Raw genomic sequence first — 23,195 nt, forward strand, 5'->3', positions numbered from 1 at the left:
GTATCACTGGCAGTCACAAGGAGACTCCAGACTGGATTGGGCTGTCTGAGGGTGAAGCACATCAAAATCAGCTAGATTTTGATCCTTATTCTGGAGAGAGAGAGAGAAATTTTGGAGGCTGTGACAGGTAAAATATGATCAGAGCTGTGCTGAGACTGACAGGGACATTGTGCTGTTGTTGAGCAATCCACAATTCTTTCTGGGGATTTCCTCTGCAGTGATCCCCCAGACAAACCACCTGAGCAAAGCCTGCTCCCTGCCTCCCCAGGTGGTAGAAATACCTTTTTCTTTTTTTTTTTTTTTTTTTTTTTGCAAGCTAAACTCTGCTGTTCAAACTCTGTTCCCAACCACCACACACTGAAAGCTGCCTCTGTTTCCCTGTGGGCAATGTGGGTTTTCCTACCACAATTCCACCATGCTTTGTGACTCACACCCAGCTTGGGGCTGTGCTTGGGAATTTTGGGATGTGCTGGATGGGAACCCAGGAACCCACAGGAAGCAGCACCTGGTGCCCTTCCCTGGAAGATGCTTTTTTCCAATGTGGGGAAGTGCAGAATTAGAGAATCACAGAATACCCTGAGCTGGAAGGAGCCCACAGGGATGCTCCCAGCCCAGCTCCTGGCCCTGCTCAGGACCAGGAGAAGCTCACAGGTGGCTTTTCCCTGCTCCCCCTGCTCTGGCAGGGACTCTGGCCTTGGTCCCCTGCCCGCTGGCTGCCTGCAGAGCTCTTTGCATTGACAATGAGGCAGCAGAGGTGCATTTTCTTGGCAGGGAAATGCAGCTGGGTTCTCTCTGAGGTTCCCTGTGCCAGAGAGAACAGCTGCCCCACTGCTCTGGGCAGGGTGGGATTTGTGTGCAGCCTGCTGCCCATTCAGAGACTTGGCTGATCTTGGGGCTTTCTTGCCTTTCAGCACCTTCACAGGGAGCAGGGATTAACCTGGCAGCTCTTGTTTTGCTTCTCAAATCAGCTGAGGGTAAACAAGGCACAGGGAGTGAAAGAGTGGAATATGAGCCTTATTGACAGGCCTGATCAGCAGCTGGCAGGGGGAGAGAAACTGGGATCATTCTGCTCCTGTGTGACAGAAATTCTCCTGCTCCCAGACCAGCATTCCCAATCAGAGCAACAGGGTGGGATGTGCCAGACAAATCCCCCTCCGTTTGCTCTGCCCTGGTGCAACTTTGACCAAAGAGTTGCTGCATGGTTTAAAGTGATCTTGTGCTTGAGAGGGTCCTGGTATTTTCTGTGTGTGTGCTGACAACAGTGCAGATCTCATTTTAACTTTCCTGGTAGAAAAAGATATTTACCCTTCAGTTAGAGATAACCTGGTCATTGCTCTGTTTTCAGTCTGAGTTTCTGAAGCTTTGCCCACTCAGGATGTCTGTCTGTCTAACTTGTGCTGTCCCAGCTCTCCTGCAGCTTTTGGTGGGGTTGTGCTGGCTCTGTGTGACATCCCAAACAAGTGAGGTACCTGTGAGATCTGATTCCAGGGCTGCACACAGCCGTGGCCATCACCTGCTGCAGGAGATGGGGCTCTCCTGGATTGACAGCACATTCCAGGGTGCCTGTCACAGGTGGGATTTTCCAACCTGAGCCCTCCTGTGGGTGTAAATAACTTACCTGGTGTTTCTGTCACTCCAAACTTAGGCAGAATTCCAAAGTTTGGACAGCTATAAGCATTTGCCTCCTGACTCTTTCTTTTGTCAGGCATCTCTGGGAATAATGATGTCTGTCAGTGCCTGTAAGAAGGTGATGGGATGTGGCTTGATGGAACTGGAGCAGGCTGTGTGGGGCCCCAGCCGTGCAGAGATGCTGGGCAGCATCCCTTCAGTCCTGCCTGCACACCCATTGCAATAAATGAGTGAAGACACCAAAGCTCTGATGCTGCTGAGTGGCACAGGACCAGCAGAAAGTGGCAGTCACGAGGAGCTGTGTGTTGTTCCCTGACTCCAGATCTCCAGCTGCAGGAAAATGTTGACTCCTCCAGAGGCCAGGAGCGGGAGATCCAAATGCCCTTCTGCCCTTGAGGCATGGAGGAAAAACTCGTGCAAACACCACCCTAAATCCTCTGCAGCTCTAACTGAGGAGCTTGGAGCTTCCCCACAGATTTTACAGCATGTCCTGTGCGTGGATCCATCCTGTCCGGTGTCCCCAGTGCCCTGCCTGTGCCCCGAGCACGCTGCCAGCCGTCCCCCACCTCACCCTCTCCTGTCCCTGCAGACTCAGCTGCCAGAGAGGGGATTTTGGGAATATTTGGTGGGGCATTTTCCTGTGCTCAGGGGTGTGTCAGTCCTTCTCCGGGCTGCCCCTTCCTGTGGGCACCGAGCCCCGGGATGGCGGCGGGGGCTGCGCCACCGTCAGCGGCCTTGGGCGGCTGCTGGCAGCCCTGTGCGTGCCCACCATGGGCAGGACCATGTCCATGTGCGTGTCCCAGCTGGAGCAGCCGCCGGGATCCAGCCCCGCTCCCGCCTGGCTCCGCACATCCCATCTGCCGCCGCCGCCTCTGCTCCCCAGCGCCAGACACCGCGGGCTCCTCTCCCTCGACGTGGTGGGTGGCCGGATCCGTCAGCAGCGCTCAGCCAGGGCATTTGCTGTCTGAGCTCTGCTCTGTTTCCTTGCTGTGGTCAGAAAGTGGGGGGAAATGCGGGGGAGCAGGCAGGGGATGAAGAGGCGGAGTGGGGAGCATCACCCCGGGCAGGGCAGGGCAGGGCAGGGCAGGGCAGGGAGCTTTGCTTGCAGCGAGAAGGGGACTCATCCTTCATGTGGAGAGCAGAATGAGAACCTGCTGCCCTCTGAACGTCAGCAAAATCCCCAGCCCCTTGCTGAGCGTGGAGCATGTGCTGGCTCTGCAGAGCCCGAGTCCTGCAGCGCTGGGGGCGACTGGCCCCCAGGTGACTCCCCAAGTTCGCATCCCTCCCCTCCTGCAGAGTTTCAAAGCACGGCGGGGAAAAAAAAAAAAAAAAAGAAAAAAGAAAAAAGGGGGAAAAAAACAACAAAAAAAGGACATCCCCCTCCCCTGAAATCCCTGGGTCCGTGACTGAAATAAATAAGCAGAATCGCAGGTAGTGAGGAGGCTGCTGAGAACGTGCTCCTGGCAGCACGGGATTGCCGGGCTGAGGGATGGCTGACTGAAAGCTCCAGCCTAGGGTGGGGGTGGGGGGCTTCTTTTTTTTTCCTGCCAGCTCTCGCCAGGCAGTAGGGATTTTTTTTTTTTTTTTTTCCCCTCCCTGATAATAAGGACATCATCAGAAGCAAGATGCAGTGGCTAAGGGATGGAACAGGAATGGTGAGTTCAGGTAGCTATGTCTTTCTCTTTTCCTCTTATTGCAGTACTTTGACAGGGAAATGAACCTCCGTCCTATCTGACTCCTCCTTTACTCCCTGTCCTTGAAACCATTGATCACTCTGTAGCCATTTTATAGAGACTCTGCATTCCCAAACTGCCGAGCAAAAGAAGGAATCCCGGGGAAAGGAAGGAAGGAAGGGAGGGAGGAGGGTGGGCACGGCTCGGGGCGTGGGAGGGGGTTCCGTAGGGCGAGGGGCGAGCAGCGGCTGTGCCCGGTTCCGAGCAGTGCCAGCCCCGGGCTGGAAGCGGGGAACTTCCCCCTGCTCAGCACAGCCGGTCTCCTTCAGAAACTTCCCCGGGAAGCGATGCTGTTGTTCTGAGATCCTTTGCAATGGCATTTTCCCCCCGGCTGCGTGCGGGGCTGGGTTGGTTTATTTATTTATTTAATTTTTAAATTTTTTTTTTTTTTTTTTTTTTTTCCGGTGTTTTTGGATTTGCCCTTCCCTGAGCATCCTTGCGGGCTGGTCCCGGCTCTGGAACCCCGCTCGGGTTCAGCGTCACCCGGCTCAGCCCCCGCGTTCCGGCAGATGCTGCTGGCAGCGGGGAGCCCTTGGGATGGGCAGGGATGGAGGGATCGCTGCCCGAGCTCCTCCTGCCCTCCATCCTCGCAGACCCGCTCCGGGCGGGGTGCGGGCAGCAGCAAACACCTTCCTTCAGGCTCCTGTTTGAGGCTTTTCTGCCGCCCAGCAGCACCTCGGGGGGTTTGTGCCGGAGGGATGGGATTCCTTCTCTCTGCTCCTTGTCCCGCACTTTGCCCCTCTCCGGGTACAAGTGCTGCTGGAACCGGGAGAGGCTCCTGCCTCCTCTTCCCTCTTCCCTCTTCCCTCCAGGGGCTGCCGATGGTGCAGGACAAAGTGCTGTTCTAATTGACACAGCACCAGACTTGACACTTCCTTGCCCTCTCATCTTCCCACATTCCTTCCTTGCTGCCGGCTGTGTTATCCTGTTCTCATTAGTCTAATCTTTGCTTTCTCTTCGGGAGAAATTACACTGGTTACTGTAGCCTGTAATAGATGTTTTTTGGGGGAAAGTCAAACTCCAGTGGTTGATTTTGAAGCAGGTTCTACATGGGAATTTCCCAATATTGCTCCTTCTAACAAAGGAAAAAGAAAAGAGAGAGTTGTGGTTTCTGTGTTTTCTACAGCAGTTCAACAGCCTCAGCAGTATTTGGAGATACTCCACATATCTCCAGATATCTGAAAATAGAAAATTATTTCAAAGCAGCAGAGTAAAACTGAACCAAATAAGAGAAATCCAGCAGAGATGTTTGCAGTCCCTGGCAGTGAGGAGCCTGTTTCCCTGGGGATGGTGGCCTGAGGGTTCAGGGGCTCCTGTCCTTGGAGCACAGGGATTTTGGGGGTACCTAAAGCCAACACTTGGTCCCTACAAATTCTGCTCCTTTAGCAAGACAAGATGTGTTGGTCCAGATGTCCTGGCCCAGTGCCAGTGTGGATAGCAAGATTCCCTCCAATGCAGGTTTTCCTTGCTGTCCCCAGTGGTAAGTTATTGGAAATTTTAGTACTTCAGATGTTGATCATTTGCTGGACTGTGCTAAACAAGTGAGTTATTCCACACCAGGAGTAGCTGCATTTCAGCAATTCAGTGGGAATATTATTACCTCAGTCTGCTGGCTAAAATGCACTGTGGAACTATCAACCAGCTCTGTTTGCTCCTGAGTGAAGCTTGGCTCCCAACCTCAGCCTTTCATCCAGAGCATCACTGGACCCATTTCCATGGGCACTGAGTCTCTGTGATGGTTTTTCAGCTGTCTTTTTTACTCCAGTATTATTTTCTGTGTGCTGTTAAGGACCAGCAATACACATTTATTCTGGCAGCACCCCTGCACTTGGTTCTGCTCAGGCACATTGGTCAAAACCAGGATTTTAGCCTGATTCCTCCCAAGTTCTGCTCAGCACTGATTTATTCAAAATGCTGTTTTCTGTTGTTCTCAGCTTGGGTTCAGGACTCAGATCTGCTCTGTCTCAGAGTTACTCATCTCTAAGAAGTGTGTCACTAATGCTTTACAACTTGTACCTTTTGTTCTCGTGGCAGGAGGTTTTTTTTCCCAAATCAGCCCCTAAACCCAAGCTATTATTCCATAATATTAAACTGTCAGAGCTTCTTTTTTCCCTCCTTTGCATGTGCTGCTTCCCATTTTTTAAACAATTAATCTTTTCCCAATTATGCTGGCATCCCACGGGGGTGTTTTCCATGCTTCACTGGTACCACCTTGCTCGACTCTCTAGTATCTGTTCCTAACCTAGAAAAATTCAACTAATTGTCATTGGTAGTGATGAGAATCAATCTGCACATCTGAGCAGTGTGTGAGTGCAATGATGATTTGCTTTGGCATTCTTCAGAGGGTATTGATCCAAGACAGTAATCAAATGAGTTGGATTAAATCAGGACAGAATTCCTCTGCTGGAATATTTTTTTATCTGACAAGAGGAGAGTTCTTTTTCCCCAAATCTTTGACTGTATTGCCAGTAATACAAGTGTGATTTTTCTGTGGCATTTCCTCACAAAGTGTTTCTTTTTGGGTTTAATGTTGTGTCTGTGAGAGTCCAGGTGAGTGCAGCCATCACCTTCAGTAGATACAGTCCCAGCTTTTTCCTTCTCCAGCCATAAACAGTGATATTTTTACACTGCCTGTTCTTCAAAACAAGCTGCTGTTGATATTTTCCATTTTTCTTGTAAGCAAAAAGCAAACTCTTGTAAACCATCACAACCTAAAATATGGTGAAAATGAATTCAGAGAATCAAAGAGCCAAATAGTGGAGATGCCCCTGAGTGGGGCAGCTCAGCAGCATTTCTCCTCACTGATTCTTTTCCACTTGTCAGTCTGAACATCACAAGGTATTGGATGTACAAGGTACTACTTGCACTCCATAATCCTAAAAATCTCAATGTGAAGAAGTAGAAAAAAACCAGTTTGGGTTTGACTTTTGTGTTTGAAAGTTTGGATAAGCAAAAGCAGCTGGTGGAGAGCAGCCAGGCCAGGGCAGGATGGAAGGAGGAGCTTTGGGGAAAAGTGGAGAGACCCAGAGCAGATTTCCTGCAGAGATCAAAGGGAGCAGGGAGAGCAGTGCCAGGGCAGCTGCTGGGAGCTGGGGGTGTCCTGCAGAGGATGCTGCCCTGAGGCTTTCCCACAGCAGAATGAAAAGTTTGGAAGTTTGTCCCTGTTCCTCCAGGTCTGTCACTGAGCTCTGCATGCACTGGGGAATTTTGGGGTGCTGCAGTGCTGTGGAGCCCCCAAAGCCCAATTTCTTTGTGGGATTTTTTTTTTACATAGTTGCTGTTCAGTTTTCCACTTCTCTCCCACTTTGGGGCTGCTTTAACCTCCCACCAGCCTCCTGCTGGTGCTGCTATGCCAAATGTCCAGGTTAAGGAAGAGCTGGTGCTGTGGGAAATAAAATTATTTGGATAAATCTTTGCTCCATGCTGATGGTTGTCCCAGGAGGGGCTGGGAGGAAGCCTGGCTCCATTTCCTACCTGCTGGATAAGGGACACTCTGATAACTCCTCTGTTCCTGAGATGCATCAGGGATGTCTGGAAAGGCCTGGGAGGGGGCCACAGGCAGGGCAAGCAGGATTTTGTGGAGCTCTGAGCAGGCTGTGCTTGCTGGGAAACCACACACCCCATGTGGCCACCACGTCCATCTGTCCCTCCTGCTCAGGGTTTCAGTCTTTACAAACCACGAGAGTTTTTTTATTTTTTTTAATTTTTTTTTTTTTTAACTGCTGAGAACCTGATTTCCTTGTATCTCATCAAAGGGTTTTTCTTTTTTTAAACACTTCTTGAAAAATCTCTGAAATGCTTCAAGCTGACATCTTAATGTATTTATGACATTAGCTGCTTCTGCTCTGGAATGGTTGCTCTGAATCTCTTTGAGCCTGGCTGTTATTTTGAACATGACTAATTCCCTGAGTGACTAAGCTCTTAGATAATAGGAAAAATTCATCAAGTTATCTCGGGCTCCAATAGTTTCTATTGTTATGAAAAGACAACTTCTGAAAAATAAATAAATAAATAAATAAAGGTGCTAATTATGTAATATGGGCAGGGAGAGGAAAGAGAAGTGTTGGTAGGGACTGGCTGGAGGGCTGAGTCTGGGAAAGGCAGGAGTGACTTCTTTGAGGCTGAACTATCCAGGAGCCAGGTTCAGGCTCTGGAATCTCCAGATGGGGTCCCTGTGGCACAGTTTGGGGTCCCTGTGTCACAGTTTGGGGTCCCTGTGGCACATTTGGGGTCCCTATGGCACATTTGGGGTCCCTGTGGCACACCCAGGGTCCCTGTGGCACAGCTGGGTCCCTGTGGCACATTTGGGTCCCTGTGGCACAGTTTGGGGTCCCTGTGGCACATTTGGGGTCCCTGTGGCACAGTTTGGGGTCCCTGTGGCACAGTTTGGTGTCCTTATGGCACATTTGGGTCCCTGTGTCACAGTTTGGGGTCCCTATGGCACATTTGGGGTCCCTGTGGCACACCCAGGGTCCCTGTGGCACATTTGGGTCCCTGTGGCACATTTGGGGTCCCTGTGGCACATTTGGGTCCCTGTGGCACATTTGGGGTCCCTGTGGCACATTTGGGTCCCTGTGGCACATTTGGGTCCCTGTGGCACAGTTTGGGGTCCCTGTGGCACAGTTTGGTCCCTGTGGCACATTTGGGGTCCCTATGGCACATTTGGGTCCCTGTGGCACATTTGGGTCCCTGTGGCACAGTTTGGGGTCCCTGTGGCACAGTTTGGGGTCCCTGTGGCACATTTTTTGGTCCCTTTGGTACATTTGGGGTCCCTGTGGCACACCCAGGGTGTCTGTGGCACATCCAGTGTCCCCTTGGCTGTCCCACATTGTCACCAGCTGCCCAGGACCATTCCTGGGAGGCAGCAGCCTGTGCTCCTTTCCACTGCAGGAATCCCACTGAGCTGGGAGAGGAACTGGAGCCTCCTGGCATTCACCTGCCTTGCTTGGAAAGAGGAGAAAAAAAGTAGAAAAAGGCTCTAAACTTCTTTTTTAATGCTGGTAAAAATGAGTGCTGTATGTTCTATTCACCCACCTACTGCCACCCATTTGGAATTCCTACTTCATTAGCTTGGCTTGCACTGTTTTCTTCATTAAAAGAGTGCCAGATTCAATAGGCTGTTCCCTCTCCTTTTTTTTTTTTTTTTTTTGGGAGGTAGAGAGAAGGGGAGAAAACCATTTCTATGAAACACATCCAATTCTCTGGGTTAATTTGTGTGAAGAACATGAGACCCATGGGTCAGCTTCTTAATGAGATGGTTTTTCCTTTTCTCAGTGTCTTGACAAGGAGGAGCCCAGGGAAGCCAGAGCCAAGTGTGGCAGGAGGGGTGAAGCTGCTTTTCCTCCTCATTCCCTTGCAGGTGCTGAAATGGATTTTCTCTTGAATTTTCTCTGTTTTTCTCTTGGATTTTCATGCCAAAGAGTTTCCCTGTGCAGCTGAATTTCTGCACTGACCCCGAATTCAGAAGGGTTTAGTTTTAGTTCCTAGCAAGTAATAATTTCTTTTTTTCACACACCACTTTGCTCAGACATGTGCTGATGTGAAGATTCTGCAATTTCATGTCACAGTGCCTGGAGGGAGCACTTGTCTTCCTCCAAGGAAGGGACTTGGCTTGGATTTTTCTGCAGTTTGCTTTCTGTACCTTTTCCCAGGCTCAACAGGGAGCCCAAAAGCTGAGAAATAAAATTAAGGAGTAAAGGCCTCTGTGTTTTTTCAGACCAGGGACTGGGGTTTTTTTTGGTTTTCTTTGGTTTTTTTTTCAGACAAAGAGAGCTTACATAAGGTTGAAACGAGCATCTGAATTAAATTTAAAAGTTCCTTTTAAACAGAGCTTGCTCAGCCCCTGAAGTCTTTCTCTGTGACCAGGGTAATTGGTGTTACCACATCTGATTTCTGCAGGATTTGAGGGGGGGTTTTATTTTCTTTTTCATCCTTGGGAATCTGAAGATGCTTCTGGAGAGTGCAGCAGATGCAAGGAGAGCAGAAAGCACTTGCAACACCATTGCCAGGGGCAGGAGATTTTAGTCTGTCTTAATGATTTAAGTTCAAGCAAACTTAAAAATAGAAATTTGTTGTTCTCACTGCAATCCAGAGGAGCACAATGGCCTCAGCCCCCCAGCCAGGCTCTGTGCCATTGCAGCATGGTCTGTGTGGTGTCACTGAGCTGTGCCACTGATTCCAGCAGCATTTTAATGAAATTCTTGTGGGTTTTTCCATGGAACCAGGAGATGCTCAGGTCCTTCCCCATGGGCTCAGAGCTTTGTGCAGCTCTTGGCCAGGTGGTGCTGCAGGTGCAGCTGAATTCAGGCTCCAGTGTGAGATTCTCAAACTCTGGAGCTCTTTGCTCCTACTCTGTCAGGTTATCTTAAATAAGCAAAGCAGCTGATAGTTGAAAAGGTTATTTATTACAAAGCACATCAGTCTCAAAAGGCAAGCAGACAAGCAATGGCAAATGCAGTGGCAATAAGGGAATGGCTGGAAGCCAGAATGGCCACAAGCACCAACTCTCCCAATACAAACTCTTATATAGGATTTTTCCAACAAGCTGAGACCCAAACTCAGACCACCACTCCTTAACCTATTAGAATTCTAATTTCTTAGCACACCAGGTTGTGTATAGAACTACTCATACAATCTATCTTGTTCTATCTAAAAAATGTCAGTAATATTCTTACTATAGCTCTGTTATGACTAAGTCCTGTCTACAACTGTGGGCCTGGAGTCTCTACTAAAGATATCAGTGTGTTTCAACCTTCACTAGAACTCTCACTGCCACTGTGGCATTTGAAACATTTCACTTACTAAAGGCATTAGTATCACCCTAAAACTTACTGACTTACTTCTACTTAAATGTTTATTTTATGTGTGAGTGGCTTAATGTATTTCAATCCACCCAGAGGCTTTAATGCAATCCCTGCACTCTGATTTCTGAAGAATTCAGAGACCCCTGACTCACTGGCTCCAACACTCCAGCAGTGCCCTGTGTGCTCTAAACATTGCACAGGTGGGTTAGAAACTGAATTTCTTCTCTTTCCAGCAGTCCCTGTTTGCCACAAGGGCCCCTTTGCTTCATGTGTTCCTTCCCTGCTCTCTCCCACTTCACTGCTTTGCTGGCTCTCAACTCATGCAGTCCTTTAAAAAGAGGAAATGACAGGAAAAAAAATCCCAAGTTTATGTGGACAGTGAGGAAACTTTCAATTTGAAGGATGGAGTGGACAGGCAAGGAGCTGTGGGTGACTGGAAAGTTGAATTTTCACAGCCAAAATCACACCCAAGTCCAAGTCTCTGCAAATACTCCTCCATTTTGCAGTTTGGGTAAGGAATTTTGGGTGTTTGGGGATTTTTAAAGTTTCCCATGAAGCCATTCCATATAGATACAAGATTTTGGAGATTCTTGAGGAAAAATCTGCCCTTTGCAGCAGCTGGCCCAGGAGAAAAGAGGGCATTCAGTGAGGAGAAAGGCAAAGGAGGCAACTCCCAGCTTAAAGGAAATCCTCCTTTTTGGAAACAGCAAATCATAATCTCACTGGCCTTTAATCTCTCAAACCCCGAGTTTAATTCCTGCCTAGATTTAGGAAAAAAAATAAATTAATGGTTTTCTTATAATCTCTAATGGAGCCTGTGAGTCACCCCTCAGATGGTGTCCAACGTCACAGCAGCGTTTGTGGGAATGGAGGAGCAGTGCCCACACATCCCTGGCTGCCATGGCTGGCTGTGCCTTCTTGGGGGCAGCATTAATTCAGCTGGGAAGTTTAAACTTCCCTCAAGGTGCCAGAAAGGTCTGGGGTGGCTGCTCCAAGCAGTTTGGGGCTGGCAGTCACCAGCATTGTTTTCCCCTTGGCCATGGATTTCATCCATTCTAATCACCATCACCAATTCTATTCCTGCTCAGAATTATCAGCCACGCTGTGATTTGTTTGAAATTTTCCTCCATTCACTCAGATTTATCTCCTTTGGTTAAAGGGAGCAGATTTGGGCTCCTCCTGTTCCATCCCAGCATGCATGGCCAGAATTCTCTGGTTAATTCAGGTTAAGAGTTTAGTGGCTCATTTTCTCATTTTCCCAGTTAATAGAAGGTGGAGCTGGTGTGTTGGGAAAACAGAGATGTTCCTAGGAGTGGAGGGATCTGCAGCAGGACAGGGATTGGAGCTGACACTGTGCACAGCCCCACACTCCAGCACAGTCCTGCTGCCTCATTTGGGGACCAGGGACCTGTCCTGGCATGGGAAATCCAAAAAAACCCCATTCCAATCCCAAATCCTGGCTGCTGAGCTCGGGCTGTGTTTGCCGAGCCGCAAGGAGTGGGATGTGCTAATTGCTGGAGACATCCATTGGAGGGAGACGTGGTCACAGGGCTGAGAGCCTTGCGTTCTGCACGGGAGGATCTGCCCTGCTCCAGAATTCCTGTCTTGGAATTAATGTCGGCGTGGGGCCCCTCTGGGTGTTGTTTGGGTGTTGTTTGGGTGTTCAGAGCTCCCTGTCCGTGTGTGCATGGGATGGATGCAGGTACAGAGCTGGGTGATGGGATGTGAGCTCGTTCCCTGGCTGCTGTCCCTCCGCAGAGGTGCTGAAATTCCAATTTCCTTTTCTCGTCCAGCACAATCCCTCGCTGATCCTGCAGCACTGTTTTGGTTTCACTTTGAAACACTAATTTAGTGCAGTGGTTTTGCTTTGCTAATCAGATTTTTTTTTTTTTTTTTTTTTTTTTTTTTGTTATTGTCAGGATTAGGAGGAAGGCAAAACAGCTTTAACTTTAAATGGTACAAAAAGAAACTTTATTACTAGAAACTATAAGAAAAAAAAAACTTAGATTAAAACTTCAGACCACTTTTCCTTCCCCCTCCCACTTTTTTTCTCTCACACTGAAAACGTATAGAAAACAACTTTGCTATCTTTAAAATAGTCTTTTACTAATTTATTTGGGAGAGGAGACTTTCCTCTTTAATTTAAGGAGATTTCTCTGCAAGAAACAGTTTTCTTTTAATGTTACAGTGATCAGCTGCCCGGGAGAATGTAATTCTGATCACTATGTAAAAATCTCAACAGGTAAAAATTTCAGGAAATCTTGACAAAAAACAAACTGTGCTCCCCAAAGCTCCTGCAGTTCTGCCTGTTCTGTGCAGTGAGGGATGTGCTGTTTTATGTAACTGGTACAAATCTTCCCGTTCCTTGTTTCACAGAATGTTAGACCAAACTTCCCAGGAAGAATTGCACAAAGTTCAACTTCACTGTGGTTTTATATAAACCCCTGCTGTGTAGGTGTGCTTTATCTAGGAGAAGGTACCATCCATTTTCGTAGTAAAATTAACATTTAGTGCATGCAGAAGGCATGGGAAATTATATAAAGCAGCAAGTACTGTTGGGAATACTGCAAATATAATTTAAATAAAAGCTTCTCTGCAGTAAATCTGTTTGTGCTGCTGTTATACACACAGAGCCTCCTCTGGAGCCCCAAACCTGTCCCTGGGTGAGGTCAGGCACCCGGGGCTTTCCTGCCTGATCTTGTAGGGGGTGTTTGACCTGGAGAAAGGGATGCTGCAGCTGAGCATCCCCTGGGATGCAGCATCCTCCAGGCTGCAGCATCCTCCGGCCTCCCCAGGGCAGGCAGCACAGCAGTGGGGTCCCCACAGCCCCCCGTGGCTCCCAGGTTTTGGGGCCAGCAGCTCAGGAGGGGCTGGATCTGAGTCTCTGAGGTTCTGAGTCTCTGTGGCTTTGTGGCTCTGTGACTGTGACTCTCTGTCTCTGTGACTCTGTGGCTCTGTGACTCTTGAGTCTCTGTGGCTCTGTGACTCTTTGGCTCTGTGACTCTGTGGCTCTGAGGCTCTGAGTTTCTGTGGCTCTTGAGTCTCTGTGACTGAGTTTTGTGAGTGTCTGTGGCTCTGTATCTCCGTGGCTCTGTCTCTCTGTGTCTCTTGTGTCCCGGTGGCTCTGAGTCTCTGAGTCTCTGTGGTTCTGTCTCTCCGTGTCTCTGTGTCCCGGTGGCTGTGTCTCCGTGGCTCTGTGTCTCCGTGGCTCTGAGTCTCCGATTCTCCGTGTCTCTGTGTCCCGGTGGCTCTGACTCTCTCTGACTCTGTCTCTCCGTGTCTCTGAGTCCCTGTCTCTCCATGTCTGTGTGTCCCGGTGTCTGTGTTTCCAGCCCGTGCCCTCCCCCGCGCTCTGAGCGGCTCCGCTCTCTCAGAATTCCATCCCAGCCCTGCCCGGCTCGGTGCTGGCAGTGAATGCTCCCGTTGGGCTCCGGAAGTGTTTATTGAGCATGTGTGAGCTTTGCACCTTTGTTCTGGAGGATTCCCAGCCTGTGCTGCTCCCCCTGCCCTGCCCTGGCTCTGAAACCCCGGGGAGGCAGAGCCGGGGGTGGGCTGGGGGCTCCCCGGGCCCTGGGGGAGTTTGGACCAGCAGAGCATCTCCACTGAGCCTCTGCTAACATCTCCTCTGGCCTCCACACCCAGGCTCCCTCTGTGCGAGCTGCAGTTTAGAGGGAAAGATAAACTGGCCATAGAATCCCTCGGAATTCGGGCTGGCTGTGTGTTTTGGGGAAGTCGTTGCTGCTTCTGAGACTGAAACTGGCATTTCCTGGCTGGTATTTTGTAAGTTCAGGTTTATGTTTTGGAAAATTGCCTGTGTTGTTTTGGGAAAGGATGGCAGCAATAATAATAAATACTCCAAATCTATTATATGTTGGAACTAAATGATCTCCAAGGTCTCTTCCAACACAAATCATTTTATGTTTGCTATTCTGATTAGTCTAAATTACATCAGACTGACTGGCTATCCTAAAAATGGATCCTTGATCGAAAATGCAGGTTTGGAATCTGGGAATGAGGCAGATCCATCACCTGGCATGTGTGCTAACAGCCTGGGACAGCTTGAAAGCAGCTTCCTGTGATTGTACAGGTCAACAAAGCTGCTTTTTTTTTTTTTTTTTTCTTAATTAAACCAAGCCTTGTATTGAACAGCTGGGTTTAGTGTTGGAATGAGTGGGGCAGGAGCCTTGCATTAAATTAAACCAAACCTTGCATAAACAGCTGGGTTTAGTGTTGGTGTGAGTGGGGCAGGAGCCTTGCATTAAATTAAACCAAGCCTTGCATAAACAGCTGGGTTTAGTGTTGGTGAGTGGGGCAGGAACCTTGCATTAAATTAAGCCAAGCTTTGCATAAACAGCTGGGTTTGGTGTTGGTGTGAGTAGGGCAGGAGCCCTGCATTAAGTTAAACCAAGTCTTGTGTTAAACAGCTGGGTTTAGTGTTAGTGTGAGTGGGGCAGGAGCCTTGCATTAAGTTAAACCAAGCCTTGTGTTAAACAGCTGGGTTTAGTGTTGGTGTGAGTGGGGCTGGAACCCTGCATTAAATTAAACCAAGCCTTGTGTTAAACAGCTGGGTTTAGTGTTGGTGTGAGTGGGGCTGGAACCCTGCATTAAATTAAACCAAGCCTTGCATACACAGCTGGGTTTAGTGTTGGTGTGAGTGGGGCTGGAACCCTGCATTAAATTAAACCAAGCCTTGCATACACAGCTGGGTTTAGTGTTGGCATGAGTGGGGCAGGAGCCTTGCATTAAATTAAACCAAGCCTTGCATACACAGCTGGGTTATTGTTGGTGTGAGTGCTGAGCTGGGCAGGAGCATCACCCCCTGCCCCTTCCCCAAACGCTGCTGCTCTGGAGGGACACTGCAGGACCCCCTGCCCCTTGTTGCTGGGGCTGGGGTTAAAACCTGAAGCTGGCCAGGTTTAGGCATGAAAATCCTCCCCAGTTTTCTGCAGGAGAGGTGCCTGTGTGGTGCCTGCTGGCCCCGTGTCTGTGTGGGAGCGTTCAGAGGCGCAGCTTTCCTGGAAGGTGCCGTGCTCAGCCCCCGGATGCACATTTTAGTGCATTATGCATATGCATTGGCAGCATTTCTATATTTGTCTTTGTCTGGAAAATCATTTGCTTTTTCCAGCTGAGTGTATCTGCTTTGTGTGCATTGTGATGCCTCTCGGAGGTACCTGCTGGTTCTGGGAGCTGAAATGGGGTTTTGGGGTAGCACCTGGGCCATAAACCCTGAGTGTGTGTGTGGTTTTAGTGTAGGAATGAGCATTTCTGGCTGCTGCCGAAGGAATAAAGATCCTCCATCTGTCCTCACCCCCCTTTTATAGATCTCTGTCTGTAGAGTCAGAATTGAGTTTAACTCCTAGATGGAGACAGCCAGAGCAGCGCTGAGGAGAGAGGCCATAGCATCCGTGATGGGAGCACGATTACACAGAGCTAAAACGTGATTCCCCCTGCCCAATTCCCACATTTCAGTCTCACAGCCAATTCCCAGATTACCACGAGCCGCCTTTTTTTTGTCATTTTGGCCGCTTTGCTGCGCGCGGGCTCGCGTTTTCCAGGGATGCGCTTCCAGAGCATCCGCATCCCGGGGCGGTGCGGGGCGGGATGCGCGGGGCTGGGAGCGCTGGGAGCCGCCTCGGAGCCGCCTCGGAGCTGCTTTAGAGCCTCTTTGGAGCTGCTTTAGAGCCTCCTCGGAGCTGCTTTGGAGGCGCTTTGGAGCCGGAGCATCCGAGCGCGTCGGGATGCGGGGCAGAGCCGCGGCTGCGTGGCGCTCGCCGCGGCGGCGGGCGGAAACCTCGCGTATTTCTGGAGGCAGCGCTTCCTTGTGCTGTGCGTTTGAGTGACAGCCAGGATGCCGTCGCTGCCTGGTCACCGGAGCTGATTTGTATGCGCCAGGGTCCGCCTCGCTCCGAGGGATGCAGCCGCAGCAGCTTGCAGAGCTGTCACACTCACACGGGCTCCGTTTCTGCACTGGCTTGGCGAATTAAAAAGCGAGGCAGCCAGCGAGAGAGAGACCCGGAGAGAGAGGGGGGACGAGACAGAGAGAGAAGCTTGCAGACAGCGCTCGCTCTTTTCCTAAAGGAAGGATTTTGCATCCCGAGTGCTCACTGGTTGTGATGATGCTTCACTTAGCGGGCTCAGAATGAGCTAGAGACAGCAGATAGGGGAGAAACTAAAGGCAGAGCACAAAGCATTACGAACCAACCCAAAACCAGGAACAGTTTTCTCCTCTATTCTAGCATGGTGGATGTATGGACAGTCTTACAGAGCAGAGGTTGACTTCTCCAAATCTGCCAGCCCCACACCTCGAACACTACAGTGTTCTGCATTGCACCATGACCTTGGATGTTCAAACGGTGGTCGTTTTTGCAGTGATCGTGGTGCTATTGCTTGTGAATGTCATACTCATGTTCTTCCTGGGCACTCGTTAAATGGATTTTTTCTCCTGAGCTGTTGGGGGCTACTACTACCACTAGCAATTCAACAAGAGAGCACGAGCGGGAGAGAGAGAGAGAGAAAGGCGAGAGAGAGAGAGAAAGAGAGAGAGAGATTTCTTACTGAGGGGGGAAACGCGTTGAGCTTCAACATGGCCTCGCTGTGATATGTATGACGTTGGTATTATTATCTCTCCCTAAATCTTTTGTCATGTCTTGTCTTTTAAGTATGCCTGTAAGTGTAGCTGCTTTTGCCGGGGTGTTAAATGTGATAAATAATAACAGCGATCCATTCCTCCGTGGTTCTGTGCTGGAGCTGTGCTTCTTTAGGCAGCAGCAGAGTGAAAATGATCTGTCTGTGGTGAGCACCGGCTGTGTTGTTTTGCTTTCCTTTGAAATAGAGGCTCAGGTTAATAATAAGTGATTTTGTGTGTGATTTCTAGCAAGCAGTTAATGTGCAATGTCTGTGAGAGTAACCATGTAGGTGCCAGGTGAGAGGTGCTGGTGTGTGCAATGGAATCGAGCTGTGGGCATTTTTAAGGGGGGGGGGGAGTGCTTGAGAAATCTTATTAGAGGATTAAATCTTTGCTAAAATAACATTCAGCCACAAAAAAAAAAAAAAAAAAAAAAAAAAAGAAAAGAGGGATAGAGATAAAAATCCTACTTAATATATTTATCTGTGTTGCCTTGATGATCTGATTTGATTTCTCAAGATTCAGTCCTAAAGCCTCCAAATTCTGTCCACACTGATGTAACCCAGCTCTTTTTTTTTTTTTTTTTCTTTTTTTTTTTTTTTTTGAGAGATGTGAGAAATGTAACCTGCTGGGTTTTTATTCTGGTTGTATGTGGTTTCTGTCTCTGCAAATTGGGAAGGAAGGATCAAAGGGAGAAAGGGCAATGCAAGCTTTGTTTTTCTTTGCTAAAGCAACAGATACGGAGGGGTTGAGGTTTGCTTGGATTTTCTAGAAATCTGATTTTGGCTTTCTTTTCTTTCTTTCATGTGTGTGTGTATATCAAATTTTGGGGAATGTGTCTAAGAAAAATCTTTGCCCACCTCAAGGATAACGAGCTTTTGAGATGGGTTGCTTCTTGTGACTTTATTTACATTGATTTTCTGGAAAATGAAGTGCTAAGTTGGGTATTATGGGCTTGCTGGAAAGGTGTGCAGCAGTTAGAGGTGCTCCTAGCCCGAAATTGCAATGTTTACAGCTTGGAAGCAGGGCTGGCTGGGGGCTCCAGTGGCAGCACGAGAAGTTTGGAGAGAATACAAAGGGAATGTCTGGAAAGAGTAATTCCTTTTCCTCTGCAAAATATCTCTCTGTTCTGTGCTTCTGTTAGAGGTCTTAGGGATTTTTTTTTAAATATGTTATTTCCCCCTCCAGAAAAATCAGAATTGCTTAGAACAAACAGAAATATCAGTTTGAAAATGTTTTTATCTTTTGCTGATGATCACTGGGAATTTATTGCCTTGATAATTTAATTAGTTCATGCTAATTCCAGCTGTCTGCTATTTATTTGATGTCCTCTGGAAAAAAAAATAACCATGTAACTGATGGATAAAGGCAAAACTGGAGGTTAGAGATGGAGACATGGAGTTATTTCCCAGTGAGGGTTTGTGTGCTGGGAGCTTGGAGCCGATGGCACCATTGGAAACTGAGTTAAATCTGGCAAATTTGGCACTTCCAAAGTGCTTTTAGCTCCAAATAAAAGAGAAAAAATTTTTTTCCCTGAATCCCAGGATGGGAACAATCATCCCCAAAAGCTTTATGGGGCAGAAGCTTGTTTGAGAGGGGAGGAAAACCAGGGATGCAAGCCCAGGGAGATGCTCTGGTGCCTGCTGGCTCCGTTCCCCCCTTCACTTGTAGCTGTCTGTGAGAGGATACTGAGTCAATCTTCTCTAAAAAAAAAACCCCAAGTGAATAAAATTGCTGCTGAGGATGGTTTGTGTTGTTAAACAGCTCCAATTTGCCTGTTGGCCATCCTGTGTCATTAGTTTTATAGGTTGCAGAATCTCCTGGAAAGGTAATAAATGAGCTGAGATCACCATGGAGAGAGAATCGATCAGGCAGCAGCCAAAATGATCCTTGCAGGGGAACAGCAAAGGGATTTGGAGGAGAAAAGGTGGGAAAATGAGCATGAACCCAAGCCCAAAACTGACCAGTGAGTTGCAGTGGGCTGTGGCTGTGGATGTTTCCTCTCTCAGCTCTCTCTGGCACTCAGGTTTCCCTGTCAATGCGATTCCTGCTGCTTTCCTGGGTGCATTCCTCAATCCAGAGCTTGTACTCCTGGGGGTTTTTGGGAATGGGTGGTGGATATTCCTGCTGTACCCCAGGGTTCTGCATTCCCCTGTGGTTCCATCCCTGCCTGGGGCTGCGTGGGGAGCACCAGGGGTTGTGCTGGAGCTGCCGGGAGCCGAATTTTTCCTGTGCTTGGGAGAATTCATGTGGTTTTATTGCAACTTTTCTGCCTTTTGTCCTCCTGTCCTGGTGGAGTTAAAGAAGGGAAGTTAATGCAGAGCAATGGGAAAGTTGGCAGAGCAAACTTTGTTATTGTAGCAGCACCGTTCTTGTTATCTCGGGCTTGCTGTTGGAATTTTGGGGGGAAAGAGAGGAAATGAGAGGTGAAAGTGTGAGCAGGGCTGGCCTGGCTGCTTGTTCAGCTTGCTCCCTGTTTCCCACCCCACTGCCCCCCTCTCCAGATCTGATATTTGAGTTTGGCAGCTGCAGTTTGGTGTTCCCAAGTGCTGGGCACAGCACCTCAAACCCTTCCTGAGCTTTTTGGGGTAACAGCACTGCCAGTCCCTGTGCCCCTGGGTGCCTGTGCCTGCAGCATTCCAGGTGCCATTTGCACCCTGTGAAATATCCCTGGGATTGGAGTTTTCCATGTCCTGGAGCTCCCTGGGACCATCCAGGTCATGCTTGGGTCCCTGGGGATGCTTCATCTCCCTGCATGTCTTCACCTTTATGGGGATGCTCAAACCCAGGGATGAGAGGGATCATTCCTTTAAAGGAATCAATGCACTGACTCTCTGGAAAATACAACCCCAAAGGAGAAAAAAAAAATACGAATTTGTCTGCAAAAAGCATATTTGTGATGCTGATAATCTGTTTCAGTGTGTTTGCTGAGGCTGGCTGATGGGAGACCTTCAATGTTATTTGCCACAGGATTCATGAAAATGCCTCTGCCTGTATCATAGCAACCCTGTTTCCCACAGTCCATAAAAAGTCCATTCCTCCCGAGCAGAAATTCAGCCTTTTAAAGATTCAGGCAGGCTCCTGGGCATGGGGAGAGGGTGGTGTGCCCCTCTCCGAGCTCCCACAAAGCTTCAGCGCCGGGATGATCCCGCACAGCGCTCCTAATGCTCTTTCCTCAGGGCAGATAAAGTGCTTTCCTTTCTGTTTCTAAAGCCTGGCTATTCCCACCTCTGTTTGGAACCTCCCCTGACAGCTTGGAGGGGATGGGACAGCTCTGCCCTGTCCTGCCTTTTGGCTTTCCCAGCAGCACAGCTCTGGATTTTGCTGTGCAGGGAGTGAGGATGTGCCCCGAGGGGAGTGAGCCCTTCTGGGGGATGCAGAGGTGCTTTCTCAGCCCCTAGATGACTGTTAGTAAGAGACTCCTGCCCCCATCTGTTTGCATAATGTGCTGATATTTCTTTTTGGATCAGGTATTCAGTACACAGCCCAGCTGCTGTGTATAATGTCTGAAGGAAAATTGCCAAAAATCCATGTAAGTTTTTTGGTTTTGTTTCGTTTCTTTGTCGTTGTCTTTTTTTTTTTTTTTATTATTATTTTTAAAATTTTGGCTAGAACCCCTGTCTGTGTTGTCATTTCATTTTGTGGTGCTTGGTTTGTGTGTTCAGTCTGAGTTCTCCTGCATGTGTGTCCCTGTTGGAATGATGATCTCCCCCGGGGAGGCTCCTGTGTTTTACATTTCCAATGTGGATTTTCTCAGCTGGCTGTAGTGACTGTGCTCAGTGTGTCTCTCCCAGTGAAACACTGGGAGAGCTGTTTTGGTGAAACAAGGATTTGTCTTGGAGCTGTGGTGAGGAGAAGTTGGGAAGCTTGAGGAAAACTCCCAAATGTTAATAATTGTCCTGTTTGAAGAGGTGTTAGTCCTGGCTTTGCCACTGATTTATTGTGTGGCCTTGGGCACCTTCCTTTGTTCCTTTGTTGCTTTGTGGCTTCTCTTTTCCATCTGGGGTAGAGGAATATCCCAGTGCTGAGGTGTAGCCGTGCCTGATGCTCCCGTGTGTCCCTTTTTGTGCAGGTGGGGGACATGTGTGTGCCCACACTGAGCCAGCTCTGCCCACCTGGGCTCTGCTGTAGACAGCAGGAGCTGTGCTGATTGATGCTCCCCACTAAAAATAGATGCTCCTGGAGGAAGAGCTGCTGGAGGAACTGTGATTTATTGTCTTTATTTTATTAGTTGTGGTTGATTTTCTTTCCTGAGTGGAAATGAGACTTAATCTGCAAGCACCCACAGATGGATTGGCTCTAACCAGCAAAGGGCCTTGCTCCTTATTCCTGTTTTTCCTTGGAATTACTGTGGCATTGTCAGAAACTCCACCTTGGTGGGGTGTTCACGAGGGCAGGAGGCTCTCAGAGCTGTGCTGGTGGGGTCTGTGTTGAGCAGCCTGAAAGCTTCACCACCTGAATTAAAGAGAATTTTGGGGGATGGAGGGAGGGCGTGCATGCAAAGATTTAAAGAATTAGGTCTGAATTTCACCTGGCTCTAGTTTATCCCCACGGATATAATTTCACAGGAGCTTGCTGCTCTGGGGAGCCACCCTTGGTGCTGTCACTGGGGAAACTGAGGCACATTTTGGGATGGGATTAGTGGGTCTGGGATGTGGAGCAGCGTGTTTGGCACGGTGTTGGGGTCTGGCTGTTGGTTTCTGTGCAGACCTTGCCGCGGGGCAGTGCCGGGCTCTGCTGAGCTGCTCCAGCCTGGCTGAGGATGCGATTTGGGGGATTTTGGAGCCGGGAACAGCCGAGTGTGGCCGTGCCCGTGTGAAGGGCCGTGTGGCTCAGTGCCTGCCCCTCGCTCTGCATCAGCTGAGACATATATAACACATCCTATGGGCTGCTGGCAGCCGCCCTGGGGCTATTTTCGGCTGCATCCGCGCTGAGCCCGCCCCGCTCGCCGGGCTGGGCTCGGGCTCCGGGGATCAGCTGTTCCCGGCCCCTTCCCCCTTCCAGGACCTGTTCCCAGCCCCTTCCCCCTTCCAGGAGCTCTTCCCCTTCTCCAGGACCCGTTCCCCAACCCCTTCCCTCTTCCAGGACCCGTTCCCAGCCCCTTCCCCTCCTCCAGGGATCAGCTGTTCCCAGCCCCTTCCCCCTTCCAGGACGTGTCCCCAGCCCCTTCCATTCTTCCAGCCCCTATCCCCAGCCCCTTCCCCTCCTCCAGTTCCCGTTCCCAGCCCCTTCCCCTCCTCCAGGACCCGTTCCCCAGCCCCTTCCCCCTTCCAGCTCCTGGTCCCAGCCCCTTCCCCTCCTCCAGGACTCGTCCCCAGCCCCTTCCCCTCCTCCAGCCCTGTTCCCAGCCCCTTTCCCTCCTTCAGGACCCTTTCCCCCTTCCAGGATCCCGTCCCCAGCCCCTTCCCCTCCTCCAGGACCCGTTCCCAGCCCCTTCCCCCTTCCAGCTCCTGGTCCCAGCCCCTTTCCCTCCTCCAGGACCTGTCTGGGGTGGGCAGGGCAGGCACGGACCCCTGTGGGTGCTGGGCACAGCCTGTCTGTCCTGTTCCCTGCCAAAGCCTCTGTCCCCAGCCCTGCTCCCCTCCTGTCCCCCCCTGCAGTGCTGGGGACACTTGTCTGGCTCTCAGGGATGCCCTGAGATCTCGCAGCCTCACCAGGCATTGGGAAAATCCCTGGATCCTGCTGGCTGGGTGTGTTCACTCTCAGTCCTTGGGATGTTTACCCCACATTTTCCAAAGGGTTGAGCTGCTGCTGGTGCCAGTTCTGGGGGTTTGGAGCCCAGAGCTCAGAGCTGAGAGATGCTGGGAGAGGAATGGGCCCAACTCTGAGGGCCTGGGAAGCAGAAAGGATGGAATTGTGCACAGAACTGTGCCCTTGAAATGGAGAAAATGCAATCTGGCCTCAGCTCCACACACAGGAGTGCAGAGCAAACCCCTGAGGATCCATCTTTTACCCCAGGAAGAGTGGGTTAATTTGCTGGGCATATCTGGGGAAAAGTTTTGTCAAGTAAAATTGTTCCATTTGACAAAAGCATCAGCTCTTGCTGGCATTATCAGAAAACAGGGTTTTTTCAAAGCCTTTCTGTGGACCACATTCCCCTGCTATTTCTGCTGCTCCACTCCCCTGTATTGTGTTCAGGAAATCTGACAAGGTTCTCTCAGTACGTCGTGCACTGAAGTTTCTGTTCTGATACCAAATTTAGGGAAGGCTTGTTATCTACAGCTCTTTCTTCCTGGCTTGATAAGGTGCTGATTAATTTAATTCAACTCTCTTTCCTTATCTAGTTGAGCTTCAGTCAGTTTTAGTATAATCTTGAAAAAGCTTGATCAATCTTTAATGTTTGTTTTTTAAGGTTTATTCCAAAGCCTTTTAGGCATGCTGGATGTTGGCTCTTTTGTGACGTTC

The 23,195-nt window shown here is 49.5% G+C and overlaps 2 protein-coding genes across 12 annotated transcripts in view; both read left to right on the forward strand.

Annotated features, from left to right (window-relative positions):
* ARHGEF9 (Cdc42 guanine nucleotide exchange factor 9) overlaps positions 1-23,195 on the forward strand; it is a 189,742-nt gene that overhangs the window by 73,156 nt on the left and 93,391 nt on the right. For 2 of the 11 annotated variants that reach the window (XM_056491267.1, XM_056491268.1), the window contains exon 1: positions 16,000-16,777. The exons of 3 other annotated variants lie outside the window; for them this stretch is intronic. In XM_056491267.1, the coding sequence (XP_056347242.1) occupies positions 16,769-16,777 (9 nt within the window). In that variant the 5' untranslated portion in view covers positions 16,000-16,768. Of the gene's footprint in view, positions 1-3,032; positions 3,285-15,872; positions 16,778-19,877; positions 20,323-23,195 lie in introns of those variants that run through there. 6 more of the 11 variants (XM_056491263.1, XM_056491265.1, XM_056491264.1 and 3 more) reach the window with 5 other exon arrangements.
* Positions 16,414-16,593, forward strand: LOC130253042 (uncharacterized). The gene has a single exon (XM_056491290.1). The coding sequence runs from the start codon at positions 16,414-16,416 to the stop codon at positions 16,591-16,593; it is 180 nt and encodes a 59-aa protein (XP_056347265.1).

The sequence above is a fragment of the Oenanthe melanoleuca genome, chromosome 4A, assembly GCF_029582105.1.
Source record: "Oenanthe melanoleuca isolate GR-GAL-2019-014 chromosome 4A, OMel1.0, whole genome shotgun sequence".
Lineage (NCBI taxonomy): Eukaryota > Metazoa > Chordata > Aves > Passeriformes > Muscicapidae > Oenanthe > Oenanthe melanoleuca.

Bases quoted from the DNA above. Each gene is read 5' to 3' on its own strand.
- LOC130253042 (XM_056491290.1), top strand. From the start codon at position 16,414: ATGGACAGTCTTACAGAGCAGAGGTTGACTTCTCCAAATCTGCCAGCC.